Source organism: Leishmania major, chromosome 11 (genome assembly GCF_000002725.2).
Source record: "Leishmania major strain Friedlin complete genome, chromosome 11".
Classification (NCBI taxonomy): domain Eukaryota; phylum Euglenozoa; class Kinetoplastea; order Trypanosomatida; family Trypanosomatidae; genus Leishmania; species Leishmania major.
Window position 1 is genome coordinate 1 of NC_007252.2, and position 25,134 is coordinate 25,134.

At 55.8% G+C, this 25,134-nt stretch overlaps 9 protein-coding genes across 9 annotated transcripts; all 9 read left to right on the forward strand.

Moving 5' to 3' along the window:
* Positions 1–1,984: 1,984 nt before the first annotated feature.
* On the forward strand, positions 1,985–2,497 carry LMJF_11_0010 (conserved hypothetical protein; the record flags this gene model as incomplete). Its single annotated transcript, XM_001681417.1, has 1 exon — positions 1,985–2,497. The coding sequence occupies one exon, from the start codon at positions 1,985–1,987 to the stop codon at positions 2,495–2,497; it is 513 nt and encodes a 170-aa protein (XP_001681469.1).
* A 438-nt stretch (positions 2,498–2,935) lies between these two features.
* Positions 2,936–4,033, forward strand: LMJF_11_0020 (conserved hypothetical protein; the record flags this gene model as incomplete). The annotated part of the gene is made up of 1 exon (XM_001681418.1): positions 2,936–4,033. The coding sequence occupies one exon, from the start codon at positions 2,936–2,938 to the stop codon at positions 4,031–4,033; it is 1,098 nt and encodes a 365-aa protein (XP_001681470.1).
* A 533-nt stretch (positions 4,034–4,566) lies between these two features.
* On the forward strand, positions 4,567–5,490 carry LMJF_11_0030 (conserved hypothetical protein; the record flags this gene model as incomplete). Its single annotated transcript, XM_001681419.1, has 1 exon — positions 4,567–5,490. The coding sequence occupies one exon, from the start codon at positions 4,567–4,569 to the stop codon at positions 5,488–5,490; it is 924 nt and encodes a 307-aa protein (XP_001681471.1).
* A 712-nt stretch (positions 5,491–6,202) lies between these two features.
* On the forward strand, positions 6,203–7,096 carry ABCH1 (putative ATP-binding cassette protein subfamily H member 1; the record flags this gene model as incomplete). Its single annotated transcript, XM_001681420.1, has 1 exon — positions 6,203–7,096. One exon carries the CDS (start codon positions 6,203–6,205, stop codon positions 7,094–7,096), a length of 894 nt encoding a protein of 297 aa, XP_001681472.1.
* A 583-nt stretch (positions 7,097–7,679) lies between these two features.
* Positions 7,680–10,556, forward strand: LMJF_11_0050 (putative SNF2/RAD54 related DNA helicase; the record flags this gene model as incomplete). Its single annotated transcript, XM_001681421.1, has 1 exon — positions 7,680–10,556. The coding sequence occupies one exon, from the start codon at positions 7,680–7,682 to the stop codon at positions 10,554–10,556; it is 2,877 nt and encodes a 958-aa protein (XP_001681473.1).
* Positions 10,557–11,505: 949 nt separating this feature from the next.
* Positions 11,506–14,886, forward strand: LMJF_11_0060 (putative protein kinase; the record flags this gene model as incomplete). The annotated part of the gene is made up of 1 exon (XM_001681422.1): positions 11,506–14,886. The coding sequence occupies one exon, from the start codon at positions 11,506–11,508 to the stop codon at positions 14,884–14,886; it is 3,381 nt and encodes a 1,126-aa protein (XP_001681474.1).
* A 1,431-nt stretch (positions 14,887–16,317) lies between these two features.
* LMJF_11_0070 (conserved hypothetical protein) lies at positions 16,318–20,322 on the forward strand (the record flags this gene model as incomplete). Its single annotated transcript, XM_001681423.1, has 1 exon — positions 16,318–20,322. One exon carries the CDS (start codon positions 16,318–16,320, stop codon positions 20,320–20,322), a length of 4,005 nt encoding a protein of 1,334 aa, XP_001681475.1.
* A 1,002-nt stretch (positions 20,323–21,324) lies between these two features.
* Positions 21,325–22,002, forward strand: LMJF_11_0080 (conserved hypothetical protein; the record flags this gene model as incomplete). The annotated part of the gene is made up of 1 exon (XM_001681424.1): positions 21,325–22,002. The coding sequence occupies one exon, from the start codon at positions 21,325–21,327 to the stop codon at positions 22,000–22,002; it is 678 nt and encodes a 225-aa protein (XP_001681476.1).
* Positions 22,003–23,139: 1,137 nt separating this feature from the next.
* Positions 23,140–24,720, forward strand: LMJF_11_0090 (conserved hypothetical protein; the record flags this gene model as incomplete). The annotated part of the gene is made up of 1 exon (XM_001681425.1): positions 23,140–24,720. The coding sequence occupies one exon, from the start codon at positions 23,140–23,142 to the stop codon at positions 24,718–24,720; it is 1,581 nt and encodes a 526-aa protein (XP_001681477.1).
* Positions 24,721–25,134: the final 414 nt, after the last annotated feature.

Below are 25,134 nucleotides of genomic sequence, written 5' to 3' on the forward strand. Positions count from 1 at the left end.
CTAACCCTAACCCTAACCCTAACCCTAACCCTAACCCTAACCCTAACCCTAACCCTAACCCTAACCCTAACCCTAACCCTAACCCTAACCCTAACCCTAACCCTAACCCTAACCCTAACCCTAACCCTAACCCTAACCCTAACCCTAACCCTAACCCTAACCCTAACCCTAACCCTAACCCTAACCCTAACCCTAACCCTAACCCTAACCCTAACCCTAACCCTAACCCTAACCCTAACCCTAACCCTAACCCTAACCCTAACCCTAACCCTAACCCTAACCAGTACAGTAGCACACCCGTACACCAGTACAGTAGTACACCGTCACGCACCCGTCCAGGTGGAGAGGGTGTCGCTGTGCAAGGAATCAGTGGAGATATAAACCCTAACCCTAACCCTAACCCTAACCCTAACCCTAACCAGTACAGTAGCACACCCGCACACCAGTACACTAGTAAACCGTCACGCCCGCGTCCAGTTGGAGAGCGTGTTGCCGCGGATGGAATTAGGGGAAAGAACCGCAGCGGTCGCAAGTGTTGCGCGCTGCGTGCGTAGGCAGCGCCGCCTGCTTTTGGTTGTGACGTTCAGTGGGTGTTTGTTGTGCGGCATTGTTTAAGCTGTGTGTTTCGTTGTTTTGCATGTGTTTTTTTTCTCTGGGAGTTGTAGTTGGTTTAGTAGGGGTATCCTGGTTGTTATCTGTTGGTGGGATGTTATGCTCCCCCCCCCTGGAGCAGCGGTGTCTGTGTTAGGTGTCGCGTTGTCGCCTTACTCAAGGTATCGAGTCATTGCGTTGTGTACCCTGTCTGCGGCGTCCATTACGCAGGAAAGGCGGGGTTCGGCAAAACTATGAGGGTTGCTCGCATATGACTGCCACGTCACGGATAGCCGCGCTTCTTCCGCTGACGAATTTATGAGTCAAATGCTGATATGGATGTCCTTGGAGGCGAGCCTTGTTAACGGTGCACACCAACATCAGGGAGATCGTGTAGTTGTTTTTGTGCTTCCTCTTCGTTTTTTCGCGTTGGTCGCGAATGACTATGGTACGTGTTGTCTATTGTCCGCAAACTTTTGTTTAAAGAAGTGATGGCATGTGTTGTTGAGTCTATCAGCTTCGTTGTCCGCCTTTTTGAGGGGGTTTTCGTATTGGGACGCCGCCGAAAGTGTCTTTAAGCGCAATGGGGGGAATGCACTGGCGCAGCATTTTTTCACGGTTTAGTGGCAGATTGCTAAGAGACATTCAAGCATCCAATGTGTGTGTATCTGTGTGTGTGTGTGTGTCTGTTCAGGTGGAATACATGAGGGCAAGGAGCACAGGGTAGGACACTGATTACCTGTTGTTGTTGCTTTGATGTTGTTGAAGAAATAAAGGGCAGAAGAGGGTTGGCGCTGTGTACAGGCGATCGGGGTTGCTGGGAAGCTGCCCTTGTTGACTGCTACGCCTGTCAGCCCTTACCAAGATAAAAGGCAAATATAATGTCTTCGTTACGCTTCAGTACCCAGGGTTGCGTATGGTAAGTGTTGGCGGCTTTGTTGATGTGGGCGATGTCTTCTAGATGCACCTTCTCTGTGATCTTCTTCTTCGCTCTGGGCTTCACAATATTCTTTATGTCACATTTGAAACCTGTCGCGCAGTCTCGAAAATGTACAGAGAACGGCTGATTGCGTTCTACGACCGCTACAATCCCGCATGCCTAGATTCTGTTGATGAAATCTTGGAAATCTTCGAAGGTCGCGAAGAGGAGCTTTTTCGCGTATTGGCGGAAAAGTATGGAGCACAAGAACATTTTGCCGACTCACAGAGCAAAAGGGGCGCTCTGTTCTCCGCTGGTGAACCGGCCCGTTTCCGGGGGAACAGTGGTAGGTCGGAGCTAGCAAAGCTCAACAACGTACGTAGCTCGTCGTTGTGTGATGTTTGTGAGCGTCTTCGTGAAGCCCTGCATGCGAAAAACGAAGAAGTTAGGCACTTGGTGTCGAGGGTTAAAGGTATGGAAGGCCGTCTCAAACAGTGCAGTGCTATGCACGTGTCTGCTGCCGCTCCTGAACAAAGCGGACGAAGCAAATCAGAGCTAGCCTATGAAAATCGAGACCTGTCAGAGAAGCTTAGAAGCTGTGAAAGCGAGAACGCGAACCTGAGTGCAAGGAATCGTGAACTTCGTAAAGAAGTTGTGGTGTTGCAGGCGGAAAATGAAGCTCTTCGTCGACAGAAGAGGATGGACGAGGACACTTTAGAGCATCTGCGAAAGCGGATTTGTGAAAGTGAACGGAAAGAACGTCACCTTCTGGTGACGGTGGCGGCGAGGGAGCTAGAAGCCGGGTCGCCGTTGCACGAAAAGGAATTTCAGGAGATTATTCGCAGCAGCCAACAGCAGTTGACGGCCTTTTACGAGGAGAAGATGGTTGCTATGCAAGCCGAGATGGATCGTTTCTACGCCGAGGCATCCGCGTGCATCCAAGAGAAGGATGCTATAATTGCGGCGTTGAAGGAGGAAGAAGCTTAGAGGCCGCTGTCTGTGTTGTACATTAGTGGTGTTGCTGTTTTGTTTTGCTGATTCTCTCCTTGCTGGATGCAGATAGTGAACATTTCAAGAACCGAATCGCGAACCATACGAAAGACTTTCAGCCTTTCTCTCAAGGATCTGATGAGCATCGCCTGTTTTGTTTGCCGCTGTGTCTTAAAGAAAAGTTGTCCTGGTGCTCTTCCCCTCTCTCTGAAAGACAGCGTCATCATCTGGTGTCGCGCTAGTAAGGCTTTCTGCCTACATTACTCATATGCTGTTTCGGTGATAGTTTGACTTCTTTTCGGATTTTGTTCTCCCTCATCTATCTTGAAGTGAAGTGGTGTGAAGTAAATGCGGCATCGACGAAGTGCGCTTGCAGCCGAGGCGGAGCCGCCGGTTGCGCGCACGGCAATTTCACGGCACATCGCAGATGTCGACATGTTCCCGAAGCCGAAGGAAGATTATCAGCGCGAGCAAACGAGATGGGGCGCTGTTCTGAGTGTTTCCACTGTGTCTATTGTGATTTTGCTGGTGTTGTGGGAAGGCGCTGCATACTTAAGAGGGCGCGACGCGTACTCTACAGATGTTTCCCTCGACAAAGGGCTTTCAGAGGATATGCCGGTGCACTTCGACGTACTTTTCCCGTTTATGCCTTGCAATCGTCTTAGCATTGATGTTGTTGACACAACGGGGATGGCAAAGTTCAACTATACAGGCAGGCTACACAAGCTTCCCACCGCGCTTGACGGAGAGGTCTTGTACAAAGGAAGCCTGAAGGATCTCGACAATGAAATGGAGACGGAGGAAGTGCGCACTGGTAAAAAGTGCCGACAGTGCCCACCATCTGCCTTTGATGGAGTAGCCGCAGAGGTGCGCAGTGCAGCCGCGTCGAAGTGCTGCGATACCTGCGAGAGCGTCTTGGGCTTGTACAAGGAACTGGGAAGGGGTGTTCCAGGCACGGAGTACATTCCGCAGTGCCTGGAGCAGTTGTACCAGCGAGCGAGTGGGTGCGCCGTGATGGGCTCACTCGACTTGAAAAAGGTTCCTGTCACAGTCATTTTTGGTCCCCGACGTACCGGCCAGTTTTACTCGCTGAAGGATGTGATTCGATTGGATACCTCTCATTTTATCCGAAAACTACGCATTGGGGACGAGACGGTGGAGCGGTTTTCAAAGAATGGTGTGGCTGAGAGACTCTCTGGTCACAAGTCGTCGTCGAAGACGTACTCGGAGACACGGTACTTAGTGAAAGTGGTTCCCACCACTTACAGAAAAACGAAGACGAAAAATGCAAAGGCTTCCACCTATGAGTATAGTGCTCAGTGGAGCAGGCGGACAATTTTGGTGGGTTTCGCTGGTGCTGTGCCTGCTGTTCTGTTCGAGTTTGAGCCTGCCCCTATTCAGGTGAACAATGTGTTCGAGCGACAGCCTTTTTCGCATTTCCTGGTGCAGCTCTGCGGTATCGTAGGTGGATTGTTTGTTGTTCTGGGATTTATCGATAATGTGGTCGACTGGGTTGTCGCTTTCGGGAAGTAGCAGCGGTAGATGTGTTGTTTTGTTTCTCTGTCCGCTCTATATGAGGTGCAAAGTCACAATAGAACAATTTGGGGCTGCCGAATGCTCTGCTACGACTGTCTTACTGGAACAAACGAGGACTATATGCATTGTGTTTTGTGTCGCCTGAAAAGGTCTCAGCATTGTGAGTCGAACGCACTGGTGATGGGCAATATGGGAGTAGCACAAGACATCGACAGCATATGGCTGCTGTGGAGGCAGGCAGTGCGAGACTGCTTTTTTGGTCGATTTTGCCCTCGATGACGTTGCTGCTTTTTCTTTTCCGTCTACCTTTTCATGCGCTGCACTTGTTATGTTTCTATTAACTCTCTATCATAGCAAGAATTTGGGGGTATCTACATATGAGTAGTTTGCTGTCCGTCTCACAAAGAAGAAAAAAGAACGCGCTTCTGGGAACTGGCACAGCAGGATTGTAGTGCACGAGGAGCGGCCGAATCGTATGTAAGTCAGTTTAGCACTGTTAGTAGGCTAGGTTTCCGTTACTGGTAAAGTTCATGTTCCGGACTCGCTTTCTTGGCTGCGCTCTCAGCGGTGCAGCGAAGGTACCGGAGCAGCTGCCGGATTGGGCAATCGAAAAGCGCACGTACCTAAGCTTGGCACTCGACCGATGGGCACTGAAAGTGCAGCGCTTGGCCACAAAGCTGATCGCTGTCAGCGATCGTATGATGGGCGTGCAGCCGAAGGAGGACCTCTATCGCATTCCGCGTCTCTTGAAGGTGAGCGGGAAGCGGCCCACCGTCATGGATAACTGTTTCATTGCGCCAAGCGCTATAGTTACCGGCGATGTGCATGTGGGGCGAAAGAATTATATCGGCTACAACGCCGTTATCCGGGCTGAAGAGGGGGAAAGCATTCACCTCGGCGAAAGCTGCAACGTGCAGGAGAAGGCGATAGTCACGGGAAACACAACGGTGGGCAAGTGGACTACAATTGAGCCCATGGCCATCGTTGAGTCTGCTGATATTGCGTCGTGCTCGTTTGTAGGAGCCAGCGCGATCGTCATGAAAGGTAGCAGTATCGAGTCCGGCTCCATGTTGTGCACGGCGAGCGTCTTGCAGGCTGGCGCGATTATCCCTTCCGGTGAGATGTGGGCCGGCAACCCCGCCCAGAAGGTGGCGAACCTGACGGAGAAAGAAAAAGATGCCATTATCAAGGCGGCCAAGCACTCTGTGCTGCTCGCTATCGAGCACCACGACTCGTGGGAGCTTACCTGGGAGGAAATCGAGGACCAACGCGACGCTCGAGAGCTTTTTGCGCGGTACGCCGAAAGTAACCGGGAGCTGCGTATTAAGGCCATGTACATCAAGGAGCCGCCGCGACCGAACCGCAAGAAGATGGGTCGCCGCACGCCACACGAGCTGGTCGACGGCAGCGAGAACGCTCCCGCGCTGGCTGAGAGTATTCACCAGGGCTACTAAAGGTCAGTGATGTAGACTGCAAAGTCGAAAGACAAAATGATGACTCAAGCCCACTATCGTGAGGGTGTGCCCCTGACTCTGCTCCCTCAAGCTGTACTAGTTTTTTTTTGCTTTTCTACGTTCGCGCCACAACAGAAAGAGGTGAATGCCTGTCGTGATGATAGTGTCGTCCTTGAATGTCTGTCTGTGTGTGTGTGTGTGTGTGTGTGTGTGTGTTGTTCGCTGCTGCATTACGGCTTATGCAGCTGTGGTTTCTGCAATTGTTCCCGGAGAAGTTGCTTCTTCCTCTGTGTAGGATGGACTGTTTTTTTTTTTCCCTGCTCCGATTTGTGAGCTGAAGCGAGTATTGTAGAAAGACACCATCCACAAACAAAAGAGATTGACAGTTATCGTGTCTTTCTCATTTTTTGTTGCTTTGCAAACTGAGCAAGGTGCTCCGTCTATGCTGGCAATGAATGCTCAAGCCACTTCCTGGCGCAGACGCATATGAAATCCCGCTGGAGCTGTTGCTGAATGCACGAGCCAGCTCGTGTGCGCTTGCACATGTCTTTTTGAAATTGCCATCGGTGTTCTGTCTTCCTCCTTTGGCTTTTCGTTTGTCTCACGCCATCTGGCGCCACCAGCGATGCGCAGTACCCTGTGACTATTTGGAGTATCTAGTTGTCTTGATTTCACTTCCCTCTGCGTTCCGGCTATACAACAACCAAGGAAAATGGACCCCATCATATCCTGCGATAACATTCACAAGACGTACCTCCTCGGCATCGAGGGTGTACCGGCGCTGCGTGGCGCGGATGTGGACATAAACCTTGGCGAACTTCTCGTGTTGTACGGCACGAGCGGCGGTGGTAAGAGCACGCTCCTCAACGTTCTCGGGACAATTGACACCCCGACAAAGGGAAATATGTTCCTTTTCGGAAAGCGTGTGACGGATCAAACGCCGGACTCAGAGCTAGCAGCGATGCGCTTGCAGCGCATCGGGTTTGTCTTTCAGTCGTTCAACCTCATCTCTACCATGGATGCACTGGGCAATGTGTCGCTGCCGATGGTGATCAAAGGTTCGCTATCAGCGTCGGACATCAAAAAGCGTGCCACCGCACTCCTCGAGGAGGTTGGTCTCGGGCATAGGCTGCACCACTTTCCATCAATGCTCTCTGGTGGTGAGCAGCAGCGCGTGACAATTGCCCGGGCTCTTGCCAATGAGCCGGAGATCTTGTTTCTCGATGAGCCTACAGGCGACCTGGACACTAAGAACACTCTCATCATCATGAACATTCTTCTACGGCTGAACCGTGAGCGTGGTCTCACAATGGTGATGGTGACTCACGATGTGTACATAAGACAGTACGCCCATCGCGTCATTTACATCCGCGATGGCAAGGTGAGCACCACCGAAACCGTTCACAGTAATGTTCGCGAGCGAGCTTGGAATGAGCTGCAGGAGTCCCTGCTGAAGGCAAACACCTGGACAGAGCGACCGAAGACACCTACCAGCGAGCAGCGCGCCCCTCAGGACTACGCCACATTCTCAGCGCAAGGTCCGCTGAATCTGGATGAGGACCCAGAAATGCAGCAGGTGGTCGATGTGCTTTTCGGGCCTCAGTAGGGCCGAGACTAAAAACGCGAGGCAGCGGCCTCTCTTCCTTTTTTTCTATATCTCCCTGCGTCTCTATTGCATCTTTGTTGCTTGTTTCCACTGTTCTCGTTCAGTTTTCTTTTCTTTCTTGTTGTGCTGCTACAAGGTGGACGTCCTGTAGTTCTCTGCTTTTCGCTTTCCCGTCATCTTTTTCCACTGAAAACACCCTTTTAGCATGTCGCTGGTCTTCTGATTCGAAAAAAAAAAATACAGCACGGCAAAAGCAAAATGCCGCCGACATCTTGAGCAAAAGAGACACCTTGCTGCTCTCTCCCCTTGTCACCTCTTTGGGCTCCAAGTGACTTGCATCGGGTCGCTCATGGAGTGCATCCGACGTCGAGAACCCCGCGCGTACTCTACTGTCTGCATGCACAGCCTTGCGTCGCAGCCGATCGCGGTCAGCAAACAGTGGCACTTTCTTATCCGTGAGCACTGATGCCTCCTACCTCTTTCTTCAGAAAACAATCCTCCTGTCGCTCGCTTTGCAGCGTGTTCTGTATCTCCTGTACATGAAAATGGCACGAGAAAGGCTGTAGAAGAAAATGTCGTGAAGATGGAATACCTGTTGCCTGTCGAGACCTGTTTTCGATGCGGTCATCGCTACGCATTTCGCCTGTCGCGCTTTGGCTGTGTGTTCTCGTGTGCATGCGACGAGTGCATCGACGTGCTGAAAGTGGCCGCGGTGTTCTCCGCCGCCGTGCGTGGACGAACAGCCGCGGTGCCGTTTGTCCCGGTTATGTCATCCCCATCGTGCGAACTCACCTTTTCCATGAAGATGGTGTCGGTGGAGATGGACTTTGTGCGCGATCGTGTTTCCGCCCACTTCCGCAACTTTCACGACGCTGAAGTGGCGCGGATAGCGTTTAGCCTTTCCCTCGCACTTCGCGAGCAACTGGCGGGGAGCGGGGCAGTTCTGACTGGCCCAGCACCAGTGATGGAGCAGCTCACTGAGGAGCTTCTCGAGTCCGCACAAGATCCCGCGCTTCCGTTCTTTGTGAGCCCTCCGCCGCCTGGCCTGCGCAAAGCTGTAGCTGGCATTCTCAGCAGTGCAGTGCCCGAAACCAGGCTCGATCGGATTCCACATCTCCTTCGTCGCACTATGAAAGCCCATCAAGTAGAGGGTGTGAGAACGGCGCTGCGATGGGGAGGGCGGATTCTTTTTGCAGACGACATGGGTGTTGGAAAAACGATGCAGGCATTGGCCACCGTGGCAGCACTCGAGGCTTATCCACTTCTCACCGTATGTCCCTCGGCGTTAAAGCTCATGTGGGCAGACCTAATCGAGCAGTATCTGCACGAGCAGGTTTCTGTGGAGGAGATCCACCCGATTCACGGCGCCAATGACGCGCTCAGTAGTGACTCGCAGCCAAAGGTGGTGCTGGTCAGCTATCACATGGCAGCAGTGCTAGAGAAGCAGCTGCAGTCTCGGAGCTGGAAGTGTCTCTTGTGCGACGAGAGCCATCTTCTGCACACAAATGTTAGCGGAGCTGATGCAACCTATACTCGTGTGGTGGTAGCTATCGGGAAACGGACGCCTTACTGTCTCCTGCTTTCTGGAACGCCGGCTACGGATAATCCATTCGATCTGTATAACCAGATCGACATGCTCCGGCCCAACCTACTCGGGGGGTCGCGCTTTGAGTTTGCGATGCGGTACTGCCAGCTCACCTTCTCTCCCTACTTGCAGGTTGGAGAGTCGACGAGGAGGGTGGAGTTCTTATCGCTGCTGCGCTCCTGCTGTATGCTGCGCCGCCTCAAGGAGGATGTGCTGGAGCTGCCACGAAAAAGCAGAGTTGTGATGCGGGTAGCACATCGTCTTAGCCCGCACAGTGACGCCCGCCGCAGCGGGGAAGCACCGTATCAGGAACGGTACGCGAATAGCTGGAAAGCAAACTGGAACGGCATCGCGGAAGCAGTGGAGCACTGCTGCAGCAAGTACGACCGCGTTGTGCTTCTGGCGCACCACATCGAGCTGATTGACTCACTTGTGCAGTGGGCTCGTGGCCACTGCAAGCGTGCGGTATGCATCGACGGGCGAGTGCCGGTGCAACAGCGTGGAGATCTCCTACACGCTTTCCACCGAGGGGAGGCGGGAATTGCGGTAATCGGAATCACAGCGTGCGCAGTGGGTATTTCGCTAGCACCGGCTCAGTGTGCCGTGTTCTGTGAGCTCCCCCCTGACGCAGCGTGGATGCGGCAGGCAGAGGATCGCCTGCATCGCCCTGGACAGCGCGAAGAGGTTGTTGTATACTATCTCCTAGGGCTCCATTCGCAGTTTGACGCCGAGCTCTTTTCCCGCTTGTGCAGGGGCGTCTCCATCGCGGAGGAGTCGAGAGGTGCAAGCCTCTCGCTTTCGCAAATCGCGCACGCATCCCCCCCAACACTGCAGCCGAAGCCTGCTTCCAAGGCGCCGACGCATGGCTTAGTGCAGCCAATGGCGGAGCCTTTGCTCTTTTGTATTAGCAAAAACACCGGTCGCATCCATGTACGCGCAAGAAAATCGACTGGCTTTTACACCACGTTTCCGTGGCATGAGGCAAGACAGTGCGTGCAGCAGCGTCAAGACCCAATGTGGCAGCAGCTGGACACTTTCCTTGAATCCGTTACTCGTCTTTCACCGTTTCATCGGAGACAACTCGTCCTTTGCCAGGCGTGGCTGCCTCCTGTCTTCCAGTGGAAAAGCGTCGGAGCGGCTGCCTCGACTCCACGACGGCGCAACCGCTATGCGAAAACTATGACTGTCGGATGGGGAGTATGGTGGGAAGTGCGCCGATCGTACTTTCCCACGTGTTACTACTTTGGTCCCCTCACCGCTGCTGCGAGCAATAAATACGAGGCGGGCTGCCTGAACTGCGCGGCGAGCCTCCCACAGCTCGATCGGCGTGCCTACATCTTTGTGCCCGGGGCAATTTGCGGTGCCGCCAACGGCGATTCCGAGCTCTTCTGCTCCGGTAAGTGTAGACTGTCATTTTTTATCCGGCGGTCTGCTGGAGCGATACGCCGCAGTGTTGAGGGTGTAGACAAGAGTGTTTGCTCGCACTGCCACGTTGACTGTGAGAGACTGTGCACCTCCGTAGCAGCAGCAGCAGGGAGGCAAGAGCGTGTGGCTGTGATTGGGAGGCTGCACCCGCAACTGCTGCAACTCCCCGCTCTCTGCGAGAAGGTCGTCTCGAATCCTATCCCTGGGAATTTCTGGCACGCTGATCACATGGTTCCCGTTGCATGTGGTGGCGGGGAGGCGACTCTAGACAACCTGCAGACGCTGTGCGTCGTCTGTCACGCCATCAAAACCCATGAAGATATGAGGCAACTGCGACAGCAGCGTGCACTGTTGCCTGTTCAAGGGCCAGTGGCTCGAACAACAGTCGACGTCGCGTGGGTAAAGGTGACTGCTTCCAGTGGCTCACGGGTCACATGGCGCAAAGTGTGAACTTCCACTCGCGCAGGCATGTAGGGTGCCCGCGGCAACCATTGTCGAAGGCGTTCTTTTCGCTGGTTTTGGGGTTATCTGTTCTTTCCTTCCACCCCCTCCTCCTCTTATTCCGTGTCGATACTGCCAGCTCATGTGACTGTGAAACGGAGGTACTTTTTCCATCCGCTTTGCCCTCGTTCGAGCAAAAAACTATGTGGAAACTCAAAAAGGTAGTGCAGGGCTCATGTGGCGGAAGCATGGAGAGAAGCGTATTATGCTGCTCTAAGGTGCTATGTAGCGCACCTCGAGCACTCGGCTGTAGATATTTTTCATACTGCACCCTGCAGTGTTTCTATCACAGTTATACCATCCCAGACAAGCTATGTACCGCATGCTGTATTTCTGTGTGTTCTCCTTGGCAGCCTTTCCCTACGTACGGTGCATCAGAAGACGGCTTCATCGATGAAACTGGTCCCGCTCGCAGCACTGCTCTCTTACCTCTCCTTCGCAAACGCACATGTATACACGAAAACGACGCGCGCACGCACGCACATATTATTGACACGGCAGCTTTTGATCGTGTGTCTTCATTCTGTACAGGTGCGACAGCATCCGCCAAATTCGCAAAACAACGAAGGTAGTGCTGGAATTGATGGCCAAAAAGAAAAACGAATGTCACTCCTGCAGGCTAGTACAAGCGTACAACACTTGTGAGAATGACGAAATAAAAGATGAAATCGACATCATCGTCAACACTTACGAAAATGTCCGCGTGTTGGGCAAAAGCGCGGCGCACTACCGAGTGCTTGTCCCACTTACATCCGAAAGCCACCCGAGCAGACGCGTTACACTAGAGATCCGGGTGGTACCTGGCTATCCGTATGTGGTACCGGCCATCAATCTTTTGTTTCCACCGGGTCTGCAACCCGGGTGCGAGGGTACGTTGTCAGAGTACGAGGTAAAACAGATGGCCAAGGAGGTGTTGAACAACATTCAGCCGTGTCTCCCTAGCGGTATGCCTTGCATGATGCAAATCGTCTCCACTGTGGCCTCCATTGTAGAGTGCGGCATCGATCCACCGTCGCAGCAGCAGAACGGAAAGGCGCAAGGTGAGCCAAAAGTGCTTAGCGCGGGCCAGTCGTCATCACTGACGCCAGTTCCGCTGAAGGCGAAGGAAGCGTTGAAGCTCAGCCTGTTTGCGTTTCACCTTCTAAAGAAGTGCTGTCACATGAAGAACCCAGAGTCGAACGAGGAGGCTGCCAGCAACTTCGACTGGCTTGTCAAGTACCTGCTGGAGAGCGTCAGGATTTTCCCGGAAGCGGCGCGTAGCTTTTTTCCATGGAATGGAATTTCGTCTTCGCGTGCCTTTGCCGCGAACATTGAGAGCGCCCTGGCTCTCCCCCCAGATCAGCAGGGCCTGCCAAAATGGCTTTGGGAGGATGAAGGACGCAACCCTCGCATCCAGCAAGGTTCAGAGGGTCGCTACCGGAACGAGTTCATTCAGCAGCGTCTTCTCGGGGCCGGTGGTTTTGCTCCTGTGTACGTCTGTCGGAAGAAGATCGATGGCCGCTTGTACGCGATTAAGAAGATTGCAATGACAGAGGCGCAGTCTGAGAAGGTTCTGCGAGAAGTGCAGACTCTCGCTGCACTGAACCACAAGAACATTGTTCGCTACTACGATGCGTGGGTCGAGGACGGGTGCGATGAGGACTTGCGTGAGTTCGTTGACACCGACGCGGAGGATGAGGAAGATGAGGAAGATGAGGAGATCAAGCACGGCGGGAAAATGCTATCACCCCAATCGCGTGCCGCTGCCCGTGCTTCATTGTCCTCGGATACTGACCGCACCGCTTCGCTCTACTCGTCAGCAGAGGAAAAGAGCAGCAGTGTGGACACGAGCGAGGAGGACGACGAATCCGGTGAATCCTGCAGCGATAGCGGTGACGCGCGAAGTGATGTCAAAATGCACGAGCCAAAGGGGAGGCGGCCGTCCATGAATTTCCAGACGCTTTACATTCAAATGGAGCTGTGCTCTGCCCGATCACTTCGCCATTTGATTGACGAAAGCGACTCCAGCGACTCTGGTGGCATCTTTTCTTCCGCCAACGGAGAAACGGTCGCCGTGTCCATTCTCCGCCAGCTCCTCTCCGTCACAGCTCACACGCATCGCGAGCGCATTGTTCATCGAGATCTGAAGCCTGAAAATGTGCTATTCGAAATGGAGTCGAACCACAACAGTGAGGCTGGGATCATCCGCGTCGCAGACTTTGGCCTGGCGCGCGTGATGAGCGGCGTAAAGCGTATCAGGAGCGTTCTGGACGTGGATGAGGTGAACACGCCGACAAATTTGGTCTCCGCCAACTATCCCACAGGCAACTGCGGCTCGGTGCTGTACTGCGCGCCAGAGCAGGAGAAGGGTCTCGAGTACGATTTCAAGGTTGACGAGTTTAGCATCGGGATGATCGCGTTTGAAATGTGGCTTGCCATCGCCGGAAAAGGCTTCCGCGAGCGTTTTACTATTATGGGCGAAGTCTGGCGCACTGGCAAGCTTCCGCAGTGGTTTGCGCGGTGGAACCCGACGATGGCCGATATCATCGAGAAGCTGCTGGAGCCTGACCCGCGTCGACGCACCACCTGCGAGGCTGTGCTGAGCACGGCTGAGCTTCCAGGTGATCCGGCTGATCTCACAAGTGCGCTGGACACAGTGGACAGGTATGGCGAGAGAATAGCTGGACGCATCATCCAGAAAATCCAACGAATCGGATCTGAGTTCCGCAAGCCATCGAGGGCATCCCGCGACGACGCTCAATTTGTCGGATCGTCGCAGTGCACAGATGTGGTGCAAGCGGTTCAGGTGATCGGCATGCTGCACGGCGCCGTCCCGTTGGCGCTCTTTGACCCGACTGTGGCAATGAACCCTAAGCTGGCTGAGATGAATGTGGACTGTGTGATGGACAGCAGTGGCCGCAGCGTTGCCTACTCTGCCCTTCCATACTTTGCGACAGCGTCGTTTCTCGGCATGCAGGAGAATAGCTCCATCGGCTCCTTTTATCAGTTTTACCATCGCGTTCGATCCTATGTCATATTCACGACACCGCTGCCCCACCACGGTGTATTCAACGAGTGTGTGCTGGAGCCGTTGCTGTCGCTATGTCATCTGCTCGCGTTGACAAAAACGACGGAGCCGATGGAGGTGATTGTGTCGCACGTCGACTGGCTAAAGACAGTGTTTCCCGCCGAGATTGGAACGCGGTCACCGCCACCTGCGCTGTGTCATCTGCGCAGCGAGATCCTCACAGCAGACCAGATCGGGCATGCTATCTCAAGTATCACGGAGAGTCTGTGCGCTGCCGGACTGCTGCTGTGCGACGAGCGTGACGAGTACATCAAAAAGTTCACAATGGCAGTTGTCGACGTCATAAACACGTTTGCGAAGCACATGAATACGCACCTCACTCTAGTTATGGACCCGGCACTGCAGCCCAGCGACTTGCTCGTTGCGCGAAAAGCCCTGGAGACGGGCGTCATTTTCGAGTGTCGCTCTACGCGCGGGGCGGTACCGCTGGCCTTTGGCTGTTTCCTGGACAACTTCACTGCGAACTGCACCGTTGTGAACCCCGACGTTTCTGCATTCTCCGTAGTGGTGGACGTGCAGCACCTCCTCAACGTGGGCAAGCACGTACACGTGACTTGGCGTGAGAATCTTCTGTTGGATGGTGTCGCTTTGCGGCGACACGATTTATACTCGCTCACGCAACTCCCTCACGTCGTGGAGGCGGCGATTCAGCTGTGGAAGGGAAACATACGGGCGTGCATCCGCGCTGACACGGACGCTCGCGCACTGGCGCGGGCCCTGAAGGCGAAGCAGATCAGGTGGTTACTCGTGGATGGGAAGCGGATCGTAGCGGTGTCAACGAATCAGCAGGGTAAAGTAAGCGGACACAGTGGCGACATCGCGCTCGACGATCTGCGACAAACTGTCCGCAGCCTTTCCGTAAAGGATAAGTCGACAAGCAGTGCGAGCATCGACGTTCAGTTCCTTTCGGGAAAGGTTGAGACCCGCACAGCTGATAAGATTGTAGAGCTGTTCTCCACAATGATGACACCGCCTCCGTCCACAGTGGTGGTGGTGAATACTGACGTGAAGCGCATTCACGAATGTCTGGAACAGTTTAACGAGTCGGCGCCGGACTCGCCACCCGAGACCCTTGCAGAGCCCACGCTGGCCAGGTGGATAAAGGCTAACGCTGCGACGTCGAGTGTGGTGCCTGTCTACTCCCTGACCGAGGGAAAGATAGTCTTTTTTGTGAACTACAAACGATTCAAGGTCTCTGGCAAAAAGAAATAAGCCCTACAAGAAAAATAAGCAGGACAGTAAAGCAGGTCAGTCCAGCTTCGCTGCCTCTGACTAAGGGAGCCGTCGTAGCATGTCGAGTTGATTGTTTCTTCACTTTGGTTCCGTGCTCTTCTTCTGCTCAGCTTGCACACTACTTATTTCGATTTTGATGTTCTTTTTTCGGTGCAGCGCGACATGAGCGCACTGGTGTGATGAGGGGCGCGTCGATATCTGTTGAATGTATGGGTATTTGTCTATTGGAAATTGCTGCTTTCCTCTTACCGTTGCGGAAAACAACTGCGAACTGCTCTTTTTTTTTCGCCTTGCTTGTAACACCTGTTTTCTTATCCTTTTATACCGCCGCCTGCTGAACAATTTGCTTTATGGTATTGATTTTGTTTCGTTTCGTCTGCATCTCTGTACTCCCCTGATGACGGGACACATCTCAGCGCGCCGTATCAGGGCTCAGTGACCCCACTCTGTGTGTGTGTGAAGGGGACAAGCAGGCCCCTTCCCCCCAATACCTGCCCATGCCGGTCCTCTTCCGGTAGCGGCAGGGTCAAGCGCCCACGACGCAGCGAAGTGAGAGCGATGTATCGCTGCTGGTGTATGGGCGGTCAGGACCTGGATGGCGTTGCTTTACACGACGCGATGGGCGCCTGTGTGAGGGGCCGGGGTCACGTGGCGTTCAGCTCACGTTGGATGGCGGTATGGACACGCTGATGAAAAAGAAAGTGAGTGTGTAGTCACGCGGTTATCGTATTAGTGCTAAAGCGATATGGAATGAACGAAAGATAGGTAGCGCTATGCATAAAAAATTTCCCTGCAAGCATGCAAGAGGATCAGCGCATGCGCATGCCATGAAATTCGCATGCAGTTTGCAGCTAAATGCTGGCGCAGCTGGAAAAGGTGCAACGTTTTCTCGTAAAGGATGAAGGAAGTTGCAGCGCTGAAGGTCCTCAAAAGAAAAATGACGATGGTGTCACTGGAGCGGTGCTTAAGGGTCAGATTCTCTTGTATCAACCTCTTCTCTTCTCCTTCCCACCACGCCAGATCGTACTTGGAGAGTGTAGTTGCTCATAGGAACTCCATCTTTTGCGCGCGGGTGTCTTCTTGACGCAGCCTGAGGCGCGCGTCAAGGTAACGTATTACTTCACTGAGCAGAATCTTGCGGAGGCTTATCAAGGCTGCCGCCACTCCCCCTGACCCCGAAGAAAAAGGGTACAAACGATTTCTTTGTCCACTGTCAAGGTGTTGCACGTGTTTCGCACAAACGCAGCTTGCCCCCCCCCTCGCAGCGTTCTCAGAAGGAGTTCACTTTCCGCTCGTATTTCTGCTGGTTGTTTCTATAGACTTGGGTCTCACCTACTTTTCTGTGTCGCTTCTGCTTCCAGTGGGTGTAGCTAGCAACAGCAGCTACTGCTCACCGGTGGCAAAAAAAAAATGGACCGCTTCTTCAAAAAGAGTTCCTCTGATGCCGCTCAGGCGAAGGAGGAAGTGGAACTGTTGCAGCAGAAAATAAAGACAATGAGTGAAGTGGCGACCGCATTGGAGGCTCAGTTGAATGATGAAAAGGCAAAATACGCTTTGCTGCTCACCAAAACAAACACCTGGAAGGAAAAAGTAAAGGCACTCACTGAGTCCGATCGATCGCGCATTGCTGAGCTGGAAACACAGCTGGCCGCCTACCATGTGGCCGGCGAAGCCAACGGCGGTGAATTGACCCCCGAGATACGCGCGGCTGTTCAAGCATCACTTCACGGCATCATCACCAAGCACGCCGAAGAGATGGACGCATGTAAGCAGCAGGTGGCAGCTGTGCAGGCCACTTTGAGCACCAAGGAAACCACCATTGCAGAGCTCACGCAAGAATTGGAGGCGGTCAAGGCGGTTTATCTGGAGAGCCAGCAGCGTTTCGCAGAGGAAATGCAGTCCGTAACAGATCACCATGAAAAGGAGATGGCACATCTGCGCTGTCAACCTGAATCGTTTCAGGAACTCGAGGACCTGAAATCTCGATTTCAAGAGCAGCAGAAGGAGATCGCCTCCTTGGAGAATCACTCGCTGCAAAACGTACAGATAATGAGTGTTCTTCAACAAGACCTGGCCTCCTCCGCAGAGAAAAATGAATCGCTTAGTCAGGAGGTGCGCACGCTTCAAGAATCCCTCGCGACCCTTAAGCAGAAGCAAGCAGTTTGGAAAGAAAAGGTGATGCAGATGAAAACAAAGGACGACGAGACCATCAAACAGCTGCAATCAGAGCTGGCCCTCACGCGTGAGTCATCTCTCGAAACGAATCACTCTCCTCCTGTACCTGAGATCCCTGCAATCTGCCAGCCTGGCACGACCGCCACAGCAGAAACACTCGACCCGGAGTCTAGCTCGGCCGCGATGCCGCCACCGTCACCACCTGAGGAACATCTTTACAAGCTCTCGATTCAACTAGAAGATGAGCCTACCACCCCTCCCGAGTTTCAAGAGAAGCTAGAAACGTGGAAGCGAAAGGTACGGCACATGAAGATGCAAGACATGCGCATAATTGAAGCCCTGCAGACAGAGTGCGAGCAGCTCCGCCACCAGCTGGCCGCCGGGGCGGACGAGCAGGTGCAGGCCCACGAGGCCCTCCGCGCTGAGCTGGCGGCGGCGCAGCACGAGCGCGACAACGCCGCGCAGCAGGCGCAGCGGCACGCAGAGGATGCCGCGTGTGTGAGACAGGAACTGGAGGCCAAGGCGGCGCAGCTCGAACAGCTGGAAGCAAACGTTCTCATCTGGAAGGAGAAGGTGAAAGCCTCCAAATCCCAGGCCGCACAGCGCATCGCTTTGCAGGAGAAGGAGCTGGAGCAGCTCCGCCACCAGCTGGCCGCCGGGGCGGACGAGCAGGTGCAGGCCCACGAGGCCCTCCGCGCTGAGCTGGCGGCGGCGCAGTGCGAGCGCGACAACGCCGCGCAGCAGGCGCAGCGGCACGCAGAGGAGCTGGAGCAGCTCCGCCACCAGCTGGCCGCCGGAGCGGACGAGCAGGCACAGGCCCACGAGGCCCTCCGCGCTGAGCTGGCGGCGTCGCAGCGCGAGCGCGACAACGCCGCGCAGCAGGCGCAGCGGCACGCAGAGGAGCTGGAGCAGCTCCGCCACCAGCTGGCCGCCGGAGCGGACGAGCAGGCACAGGCCCACGAGGCCCTCCGCGCTGAGCTGGCGGCGGCGCAGCACGAGCGCGACAACGCCGCGCAGCAGGCGCAGCGGCACGCAGAGGAGCTGGAGCAGCTCCGCCACCAACTGGCCGCCGGAGCGGACGAGCAGGCACAGGCCCACGAGGCCCTCCGCGCTGAGCTGGCGGCGGCGCAGCACGAGCGCGACAACGCCGCGCAGCAGGCGCAGCGGCACGCAGAGGAGCTGGAGCAGCTCCGCCACCAACTGGCCGCCGGAGCGGACGAGCAGGCACAGGCCCACGAGGCCCTCCGCGCTGAGCTGGCGGCGGCGCAGCACGAGCGCGACAACGCCGCGCAGCAGGCGCAGCGGCACGCAGAGGAGCTGGAGCAGCTCCGCCACCAGCTGGCCGCCGGAGCGGACGAGCAGGCACAGGCCCACGAGGCCCTCCGCGCTGAGCTGGCGGCGGCGCAGCACGAGCGCGACAACGCCGCGCAGCAGGCGCAGCGGCACGCAGAGGAGCTGGAGCAGCTCCGCCACCAGCTGGCCGCCGGAGCGGACGAGCAGGCACAGGCCCACGAGGCCCTCCGCGCTGAGCTGGCGGCGGCGCAGTGCGAGCGCGACAACGCCGCGCAGCAGGCGCAGCGGCACGCAGAGGATGCCGCGTGTGTGAGACAGGAACTGGAGGCCAAGGCGGCGCAGCTCGAACAGCTGGAAGCAAACGTTCTCATCTGGAAGGAGAAGGTGAAAGCCTCCAAATCCCAGGCCGCACAGCGCATCGCTTTGCAGGAGGAGGAGCTGGAGCAGCTCCGCCACCAGCTGGCCGCCGGAGCGGACGAGCAGGCACAGGCCCACGAGGCCCTCCGCGCTGAGCTGGCGGCGGCGCAGCACGAGCGCGACAACGCCGCGCAGCAGGCGCAGCGGCACGCAGAGGAGCTGGAGCAGCTCCGCCACCAGCTGGCCGCCGGGGCGGACGAGCAGGCACAGGCCCACGAGGCCCTCCGCGCTGAGCTGGCGGCGGCGCAGCACGAGCGCGACAACGCCGCGCAGCAGGCGCAGCGGCACGCAGAGGAGCTGGAGCAGCTCCGCCACCAGCTGGCCGCCGGAGCGGACGAGCAGGCACAGGCCCACGAGGCCCTCCGCGCTGAGCTGGCGGCGGCGCAGTGCGAGCGCGACAACGCCGCGCAGCAGGCGCAGCGGCACGCAGAGGATGCCGCGTGTGTGAGACAGGAACTGGAGGCCAAGGCGGCGCAGCTCGAACAGCTGGAAGCAAACGTTCTCAGCTGGAAGGAGAAGGTGAAGTGCGCAAAACTGCGGGACTCCGCGAACATTTCGAGCCTGAGGAAGGAAAGGGATTGCTGGCAGAGAGAAGTGGCGAGGGTTTCGGATGCTGTGCGGGTGCTGTGTGGCGGTGCGAACATCTGCAGTAATGTGGAGTCGCCGACAGAGTGGGCGGAGAGTCTGTGTGAAGCTGTGCAAGATGGGCAGGCCGCCTTAGTTTGCCTTTCGTTAGAACTATGGACGGGAGGCACTTGGGCGGGTATTCAAGGTTTCAAGGAGCAGTTGACAGCTTACGTAGGTGCTTGTGCGTCAGCGGCCAAGGAAGCGGCTGAGCGAGTAGAGGCTCTGGAGGTCGAAGTGTTGCGCCTGAAGGAATCGGAGGCTTCATTGAGTGCTCGTTGTGAAAATACCGAAGCGCATGCAAGGAATGTTGAAGAGGATTTGAAGCGTGCATCGACTCAAGCAGAGCGTGTTTCAGAATTGGAACAGGAGACCAGTGATCTCAGGACGCGGTGCAACCTTCTTCGAAAAGAGCTGCAGAGGCAGCGGGAGGCAATGCAGCGAGACCGGCCGCAGCCGCACGAGACTGCAAACAGCGAGACTGCGGCGTCTCCAATCACGGAGAATGCAAGTGCAGTTCAGTCTGTGTTGCTTGCGGCGGCGGGCTGTGTGTCGGAGCGGGATGTTGCGACCTTCGTGGGCAGCAGGGGTTCGCAGGACGGCTCTCTCAAGCTGAGCAAGGTAGGAGCAGAGCTGCTGATCAAGGAGAATGCAGAACTCAAGCGAGAAAACGCGCACAACAACGGCGTCATTGCTCAGTACATCAGAGAGTTAGAGGGGTACAAGGCAAATGAGAGAGTGCAGCTTAGCATCGAGTATCTCCGCAACATAGTGCAGCAGTATCTCTGTGCGGCAGAGGATCTGCGCCCAAAGATGATCCCGGCCATTTGCACCGTGCTGGAATTCAGCAGCAAGCAAAAAGAAGACGTCCAAACAGCGAACCCACGATGCCCTCGATTTCACTGACCGTCGTCGGCGCTGCTGAAATGAATGACCTGGAGCGACAAAGCCGGTGACTGTCGTGTGCTCTGGTGACGCCATCGATAGCATGACAAGCGATAAGGAGACACGAGAGACATTGGCACGCTGCGCACTAGCCGTGGCGCATCGACACCCTGTGCCCCCCCCCGGCACTAGCATCATTTCCTTTAGCTTTGCTGCATCTCTGTACTCCCCTGATGACGGGACACATCTCAGCGCGCCGTATCAGGGCTCAGTGACCCCACTCTGTGTGTGTGTGAAGGGGACAAGCAGGCCCCTTCCCCCCAATACCTGCCCATGCCGGTCCTCTTCCGGTAGCGGCAGGGTCAAGCGCCCACGACGCAGCGAAGTGAGAGCGATGTATCGCTGCTGGTGTATGGGCGGTCAGGACCTGGATGGCGTTGCTTTACACGACGCGATGGGCGCCTGTGTGAGGGGCCGGGGTCACGTGGCGTTCAGCTCACGTTGGATGGCGGTATGAACATGTTGAGCCGCGGAAGATCGCTGCTGTCGCACTTTTTATTTCATTTTTTTTGGCAGACCAGCGTTTTGCTACTTTATGGCCGTTACAGTCCTTCACATCTACACTCTCATACGCACACTTCTGTGGTCACGCGTGAGGGTGAGGGGTGTAATGTGTGCCGCAGCGCGTAACAGCATTTGGGCGTGCTGTGTGTCTTCTCCGGCTCCACTGCGCCGCAGATACTGAACATGGGATCCGCTTGCGACTCTTTGGTCGAATGCATGTCAGGGCTCCGTGAATGTTGGCCGAGCGCGTCTATACTAGCGCATGCTGGGTTGGCATCTCCAGGTCTATCACGCTTGCACAGGCCCTCTATGATTTCTCCCCACTTACCTACGACCTCTTCCATTGGCTACACTGCTAGTCTCGTGAGTCAGTGCTGCGGTTTTATTTTCCCTTCCCACATACGCACAAGGCACAGCACGACCGTTGTCGTTTCGTTCTGTGCACTCACATAGCCTCTCATGGGGAAGCGAGACCTGCAGAAGGAGAAGCAGCAGGAGCTTGCTGCTATTTGGGGCAGTGAAGTCCAAGGGGATGCACGTTTTCCTAAACGGCGCAGGGCAGCGCAAAAGCAGGGTCTTGGTGCTGTCGAGAACAACGACGACGTAGACACAGACGTCCTGTCAGACATTGTAAGCGATGCCGGAAGCATCACGAGCAAGCACAGCGATACGGCAAAGAAGGAGACGAGGAAGACCGCCAAAAAGAAGTCCACCAACTACCGCCTCCATTGCTTTGTCGAGCCTGGTACAGAACTGAACGCCGTTCGCACCGTCTTCGAGGCCTACGAGCCCAAGGTCGAAATTCGTACAGCGCAGAAAGGCAATTTGCTCAACAAGTCACAGTTTGCAGTGCTCACGTTTCGCAACAAGGCAATGGCATTGCATGCGGTGAAGAAGCTGGACGGAACCAATCAGCGTGATCTGCTGGGTGTGAGTAGCCTGAAGCTGAACCTTATGCTGACAAGGCAGCAGAGCAAGATTGCGCGCAAAACGTTCAACCGAAAGATCCGCCAGGAGAAGGAGCGAAATCAGCTCATGGAAGAGCAGGCAGACCTGGCGTTTATTCGAAACTTTTTGAAGCAGCATAGCGGTGCAAAGAAGGACAAGCAAAACGGTAAAGCACTCAGTCTCTCGTGATGTGGTCGAATCTCCATGTGTATGTGTGTGTGTGTGTGTGTACGTGCCGAGATGTGCAGTGCACCCGATGGAATCTCGTCGACAGCCACACTGAGCAAAGCGTTCAATAACCACGAGTAACCCTTCTATTCTACGCCTGCCTAAGCGTCTACACCACTGAGGTGCTTCCTCTCATGACTGCGATGGCAAGCAAAGGGGTTTGGAAAAGTGCGCATCCTACCCTCCCCTCCCGCCCCCAAACGTTTCTATTCTCGCCTTGCCTTTCCCCGTTGCAGAGCTGCGAATCGAATGGCCGCGCTTCGCCCTTTTGCTTTCCTCGTTCCTGTAGTGAATGTAGAAACAGGTCATACTCAATGGAAGACTCTTGCAGCTCCCGTCATCCAGCTGAAAGCAGTACGCATGCCTGTTCCGTCCATCATTCCCTCACAGGCTCTACGCCTGCTGACAGGCCGGTCTCTCTCCCTCGCCCCTCATTGTTCTCCCCTTCTACTCCTCGCATCCTCATCTCAGCAGTGCGTCATCCCTCCCCCTATCAGCGTTCTCGCGACGGGTGCACAAGCAAGCACCCGCATATACGTAAACACGGTCGAGGGGTGTTCTGAAGACGGTACGGCCACGTGCCGTTACTGCGCGAGGGTCACTTGAGTGTGCTACCCTCGAATGGCTAGTGCAGTGTAGAAAAGCTGGTCGATTAGCCCGCAAGCTTGCCGCGAGCAGATGGAGATGCCTGTTAGGGATGAGGCAACGTATGCTGCACTTAAGGAGTGTCGGCCTCAAAGCTGGGGGTCCCTGCGCACTATCACTACCGTTGACAGCTATGTGGGCGGGACGAGGCAGGCGGACGCCGCCTCCTACCCCGTGCTGGAGGGTCCTGGAACACTGCGCTCTCGAACGGGTTACGAATTCACTGGTTTGCTGCACGAAGGCGAGGCCTCTGGTGCCGGCGTTCAGCGTTGGGACGACGGCTGCATAGTCTGTGGAACGTTTCAGCACGGCACTGTGACGGGGAGCGGCTCTTTGCACTGGCCCAACGGGGATGTGTACACAGGGGACCTCTGTGAAAGTGTGCGCCACGGTCACGGCACCCTCGTCTCAGACGCCGGCAGGTCACGGTACACTGGCGACTGGCAGAGTGGGATGCGACACGGGCACGGAACCCAAGCGTACCCTGATGGGAGCGTGTACGAGGGGAAGTGGCAGTGCAATGCGCGCCACGGCAACGGCTGCATGCGATATAGCACGGGCGACATCTATGAAGGTGCGTGGAGCGACGGCACGCCGTGCGGGAACGGGGTGATGGGCTGGGTAGACCGCAGCGGCTGCTTTTACCGAGAGTTGTACAAGGGCGAGTGGAAGGCAGGGTGTCCGGACGGCAGCGGCGTGTCCACGTACATGGCCATGCCAAAGGATTGCCTCCTTGGGTCATCCTCCACTCCGCTCGTGACACCGTCCCAGTACGCCGCGCCTGCCGAGGCACTCTTGAACGTGTACGTTGGCGCATACCGCCGCGGGCAACGCCACGGCCGAGGCATTTTCTACTACGCAGACGGCAGCTGTTACGAGGGCGGGTGGGCTGCGGGGGTTAAAAGTGGAGAGGGTCACTTCACCTCTGCGGTTGGAGAGGTGCGGGAGATGAACGCAACATCAGAGCAAGAGGCAGAAGCTGCAGAAGAGGCAGTGGCAGCGCTGACGCTGGAAGAATCCCCGTCTTCCGTGGTACCCTCCGTGTCGCCTCACGGCTTGGGCAACCTCCTCGAGACCGAAGACGATCTGCAGGTGACAATGCACCTCCTTTTACTACGCTACAATACAACGCTGAAAACCCTCTTCAAAGACTACAGCCATCGAAGTGCGCATGTGGCCTTGCCTACAACGCGCAGTGACTGGTGGCAGCACCGGTTGCCGGGTCGTATGACACTCACGCAGTGTCTGTGCCTCCTTCATGACGCACACATACTTGGCTCGCGCTTCTCGATTGGTGCCGCGTTGCGTGCAGTAGCCGAGGTGCTGCGTGTCGAGGCTGAGACGTGGAAAGGTGCAAGGGCGGCAACCACTCTAGCAGCCACCCTCACCTTAGTGAACGAGGCGGAGGGCACTCTCAACTACCGTCAATTCTGCGAGTGGCTCATCCGCGTCGCGGTGACGGTGAATGGCGGACCAACGTGCACGACAGTGAAGGCGAAGGTGAGTGCTTTGCTGGATGGTTCGCTCAGCCGCGCCTCCGGGGCATCCTCACGCGCGGTAGCGACTACCTTTCTGCCCAACTCTCTACAGCACACGGAGGACGTGCAGCATCACCTCAGTTCGCTGAAGCGCTGCTACGCCGAGCTCCAAAGCGTGAAGGACGGGGGTAGATACGGTGTGTCTCTGCGCTCCTGCCTGACAGCCATGAAGGGAACGCTTGCGAAGTGCCAGATTAGCTCTGCATGTGTCCTCGAGAAGCTGGCGTGGCTGACGGATGAGTCGGAGTCGAGATACAGGACCGCTCCGAACGCGAAAACCGTCGCAGAAGAGCCCTCCTTGGCACAGGAGATGGTGACCTCCGCCATGGCGAGGAACAGGCAAGTGCAGCAACTGGACAAGGATGCCGGAACGGAACAGTCGTTTGTGGAGTTTGTGGAGACGGTAATGACGATTGTCGAGGTTGCGCGTCATCGTGGCTGCACGAATGTGGACGCGTTGCTGGTCGACCTTCAGCGCCGGTTGTTTGCCCAGTAGACGCGCGATTCATGTGAGGCTATCCTTTTTTTTTTCGTTTCCTGCTTCCGTTTGGGGGCTCCCGATGCGGTGGTGGCACCAGTCATGCGAAGGCGTTTATGTGCGCATGCGTGCCATTTGAAGATGTATCTGAGGCTTTGCTTGGTGCATGCCAACTAGCGTTTCACGCATGTATAGTCGAGCCCTCACTCTTTTGCTCCTGCTCTCCGACGACGACTCTTATGTTTGACGCCGTTGAAGGGAGGGGTGGGGGCGTGGCGGCCCCCTTTCGCTCAGAGAGTGACTGCGAATCTGTGTTTGCAGTTGAGCGCACTTGTGTGCGCCTTCCGTCATCTCAAACAACACAACAACTCGTACACGCGCCTAAGAGTACACACGCGTGATTGCGGCGCTGCCTAGTCGCACACGCTGCTT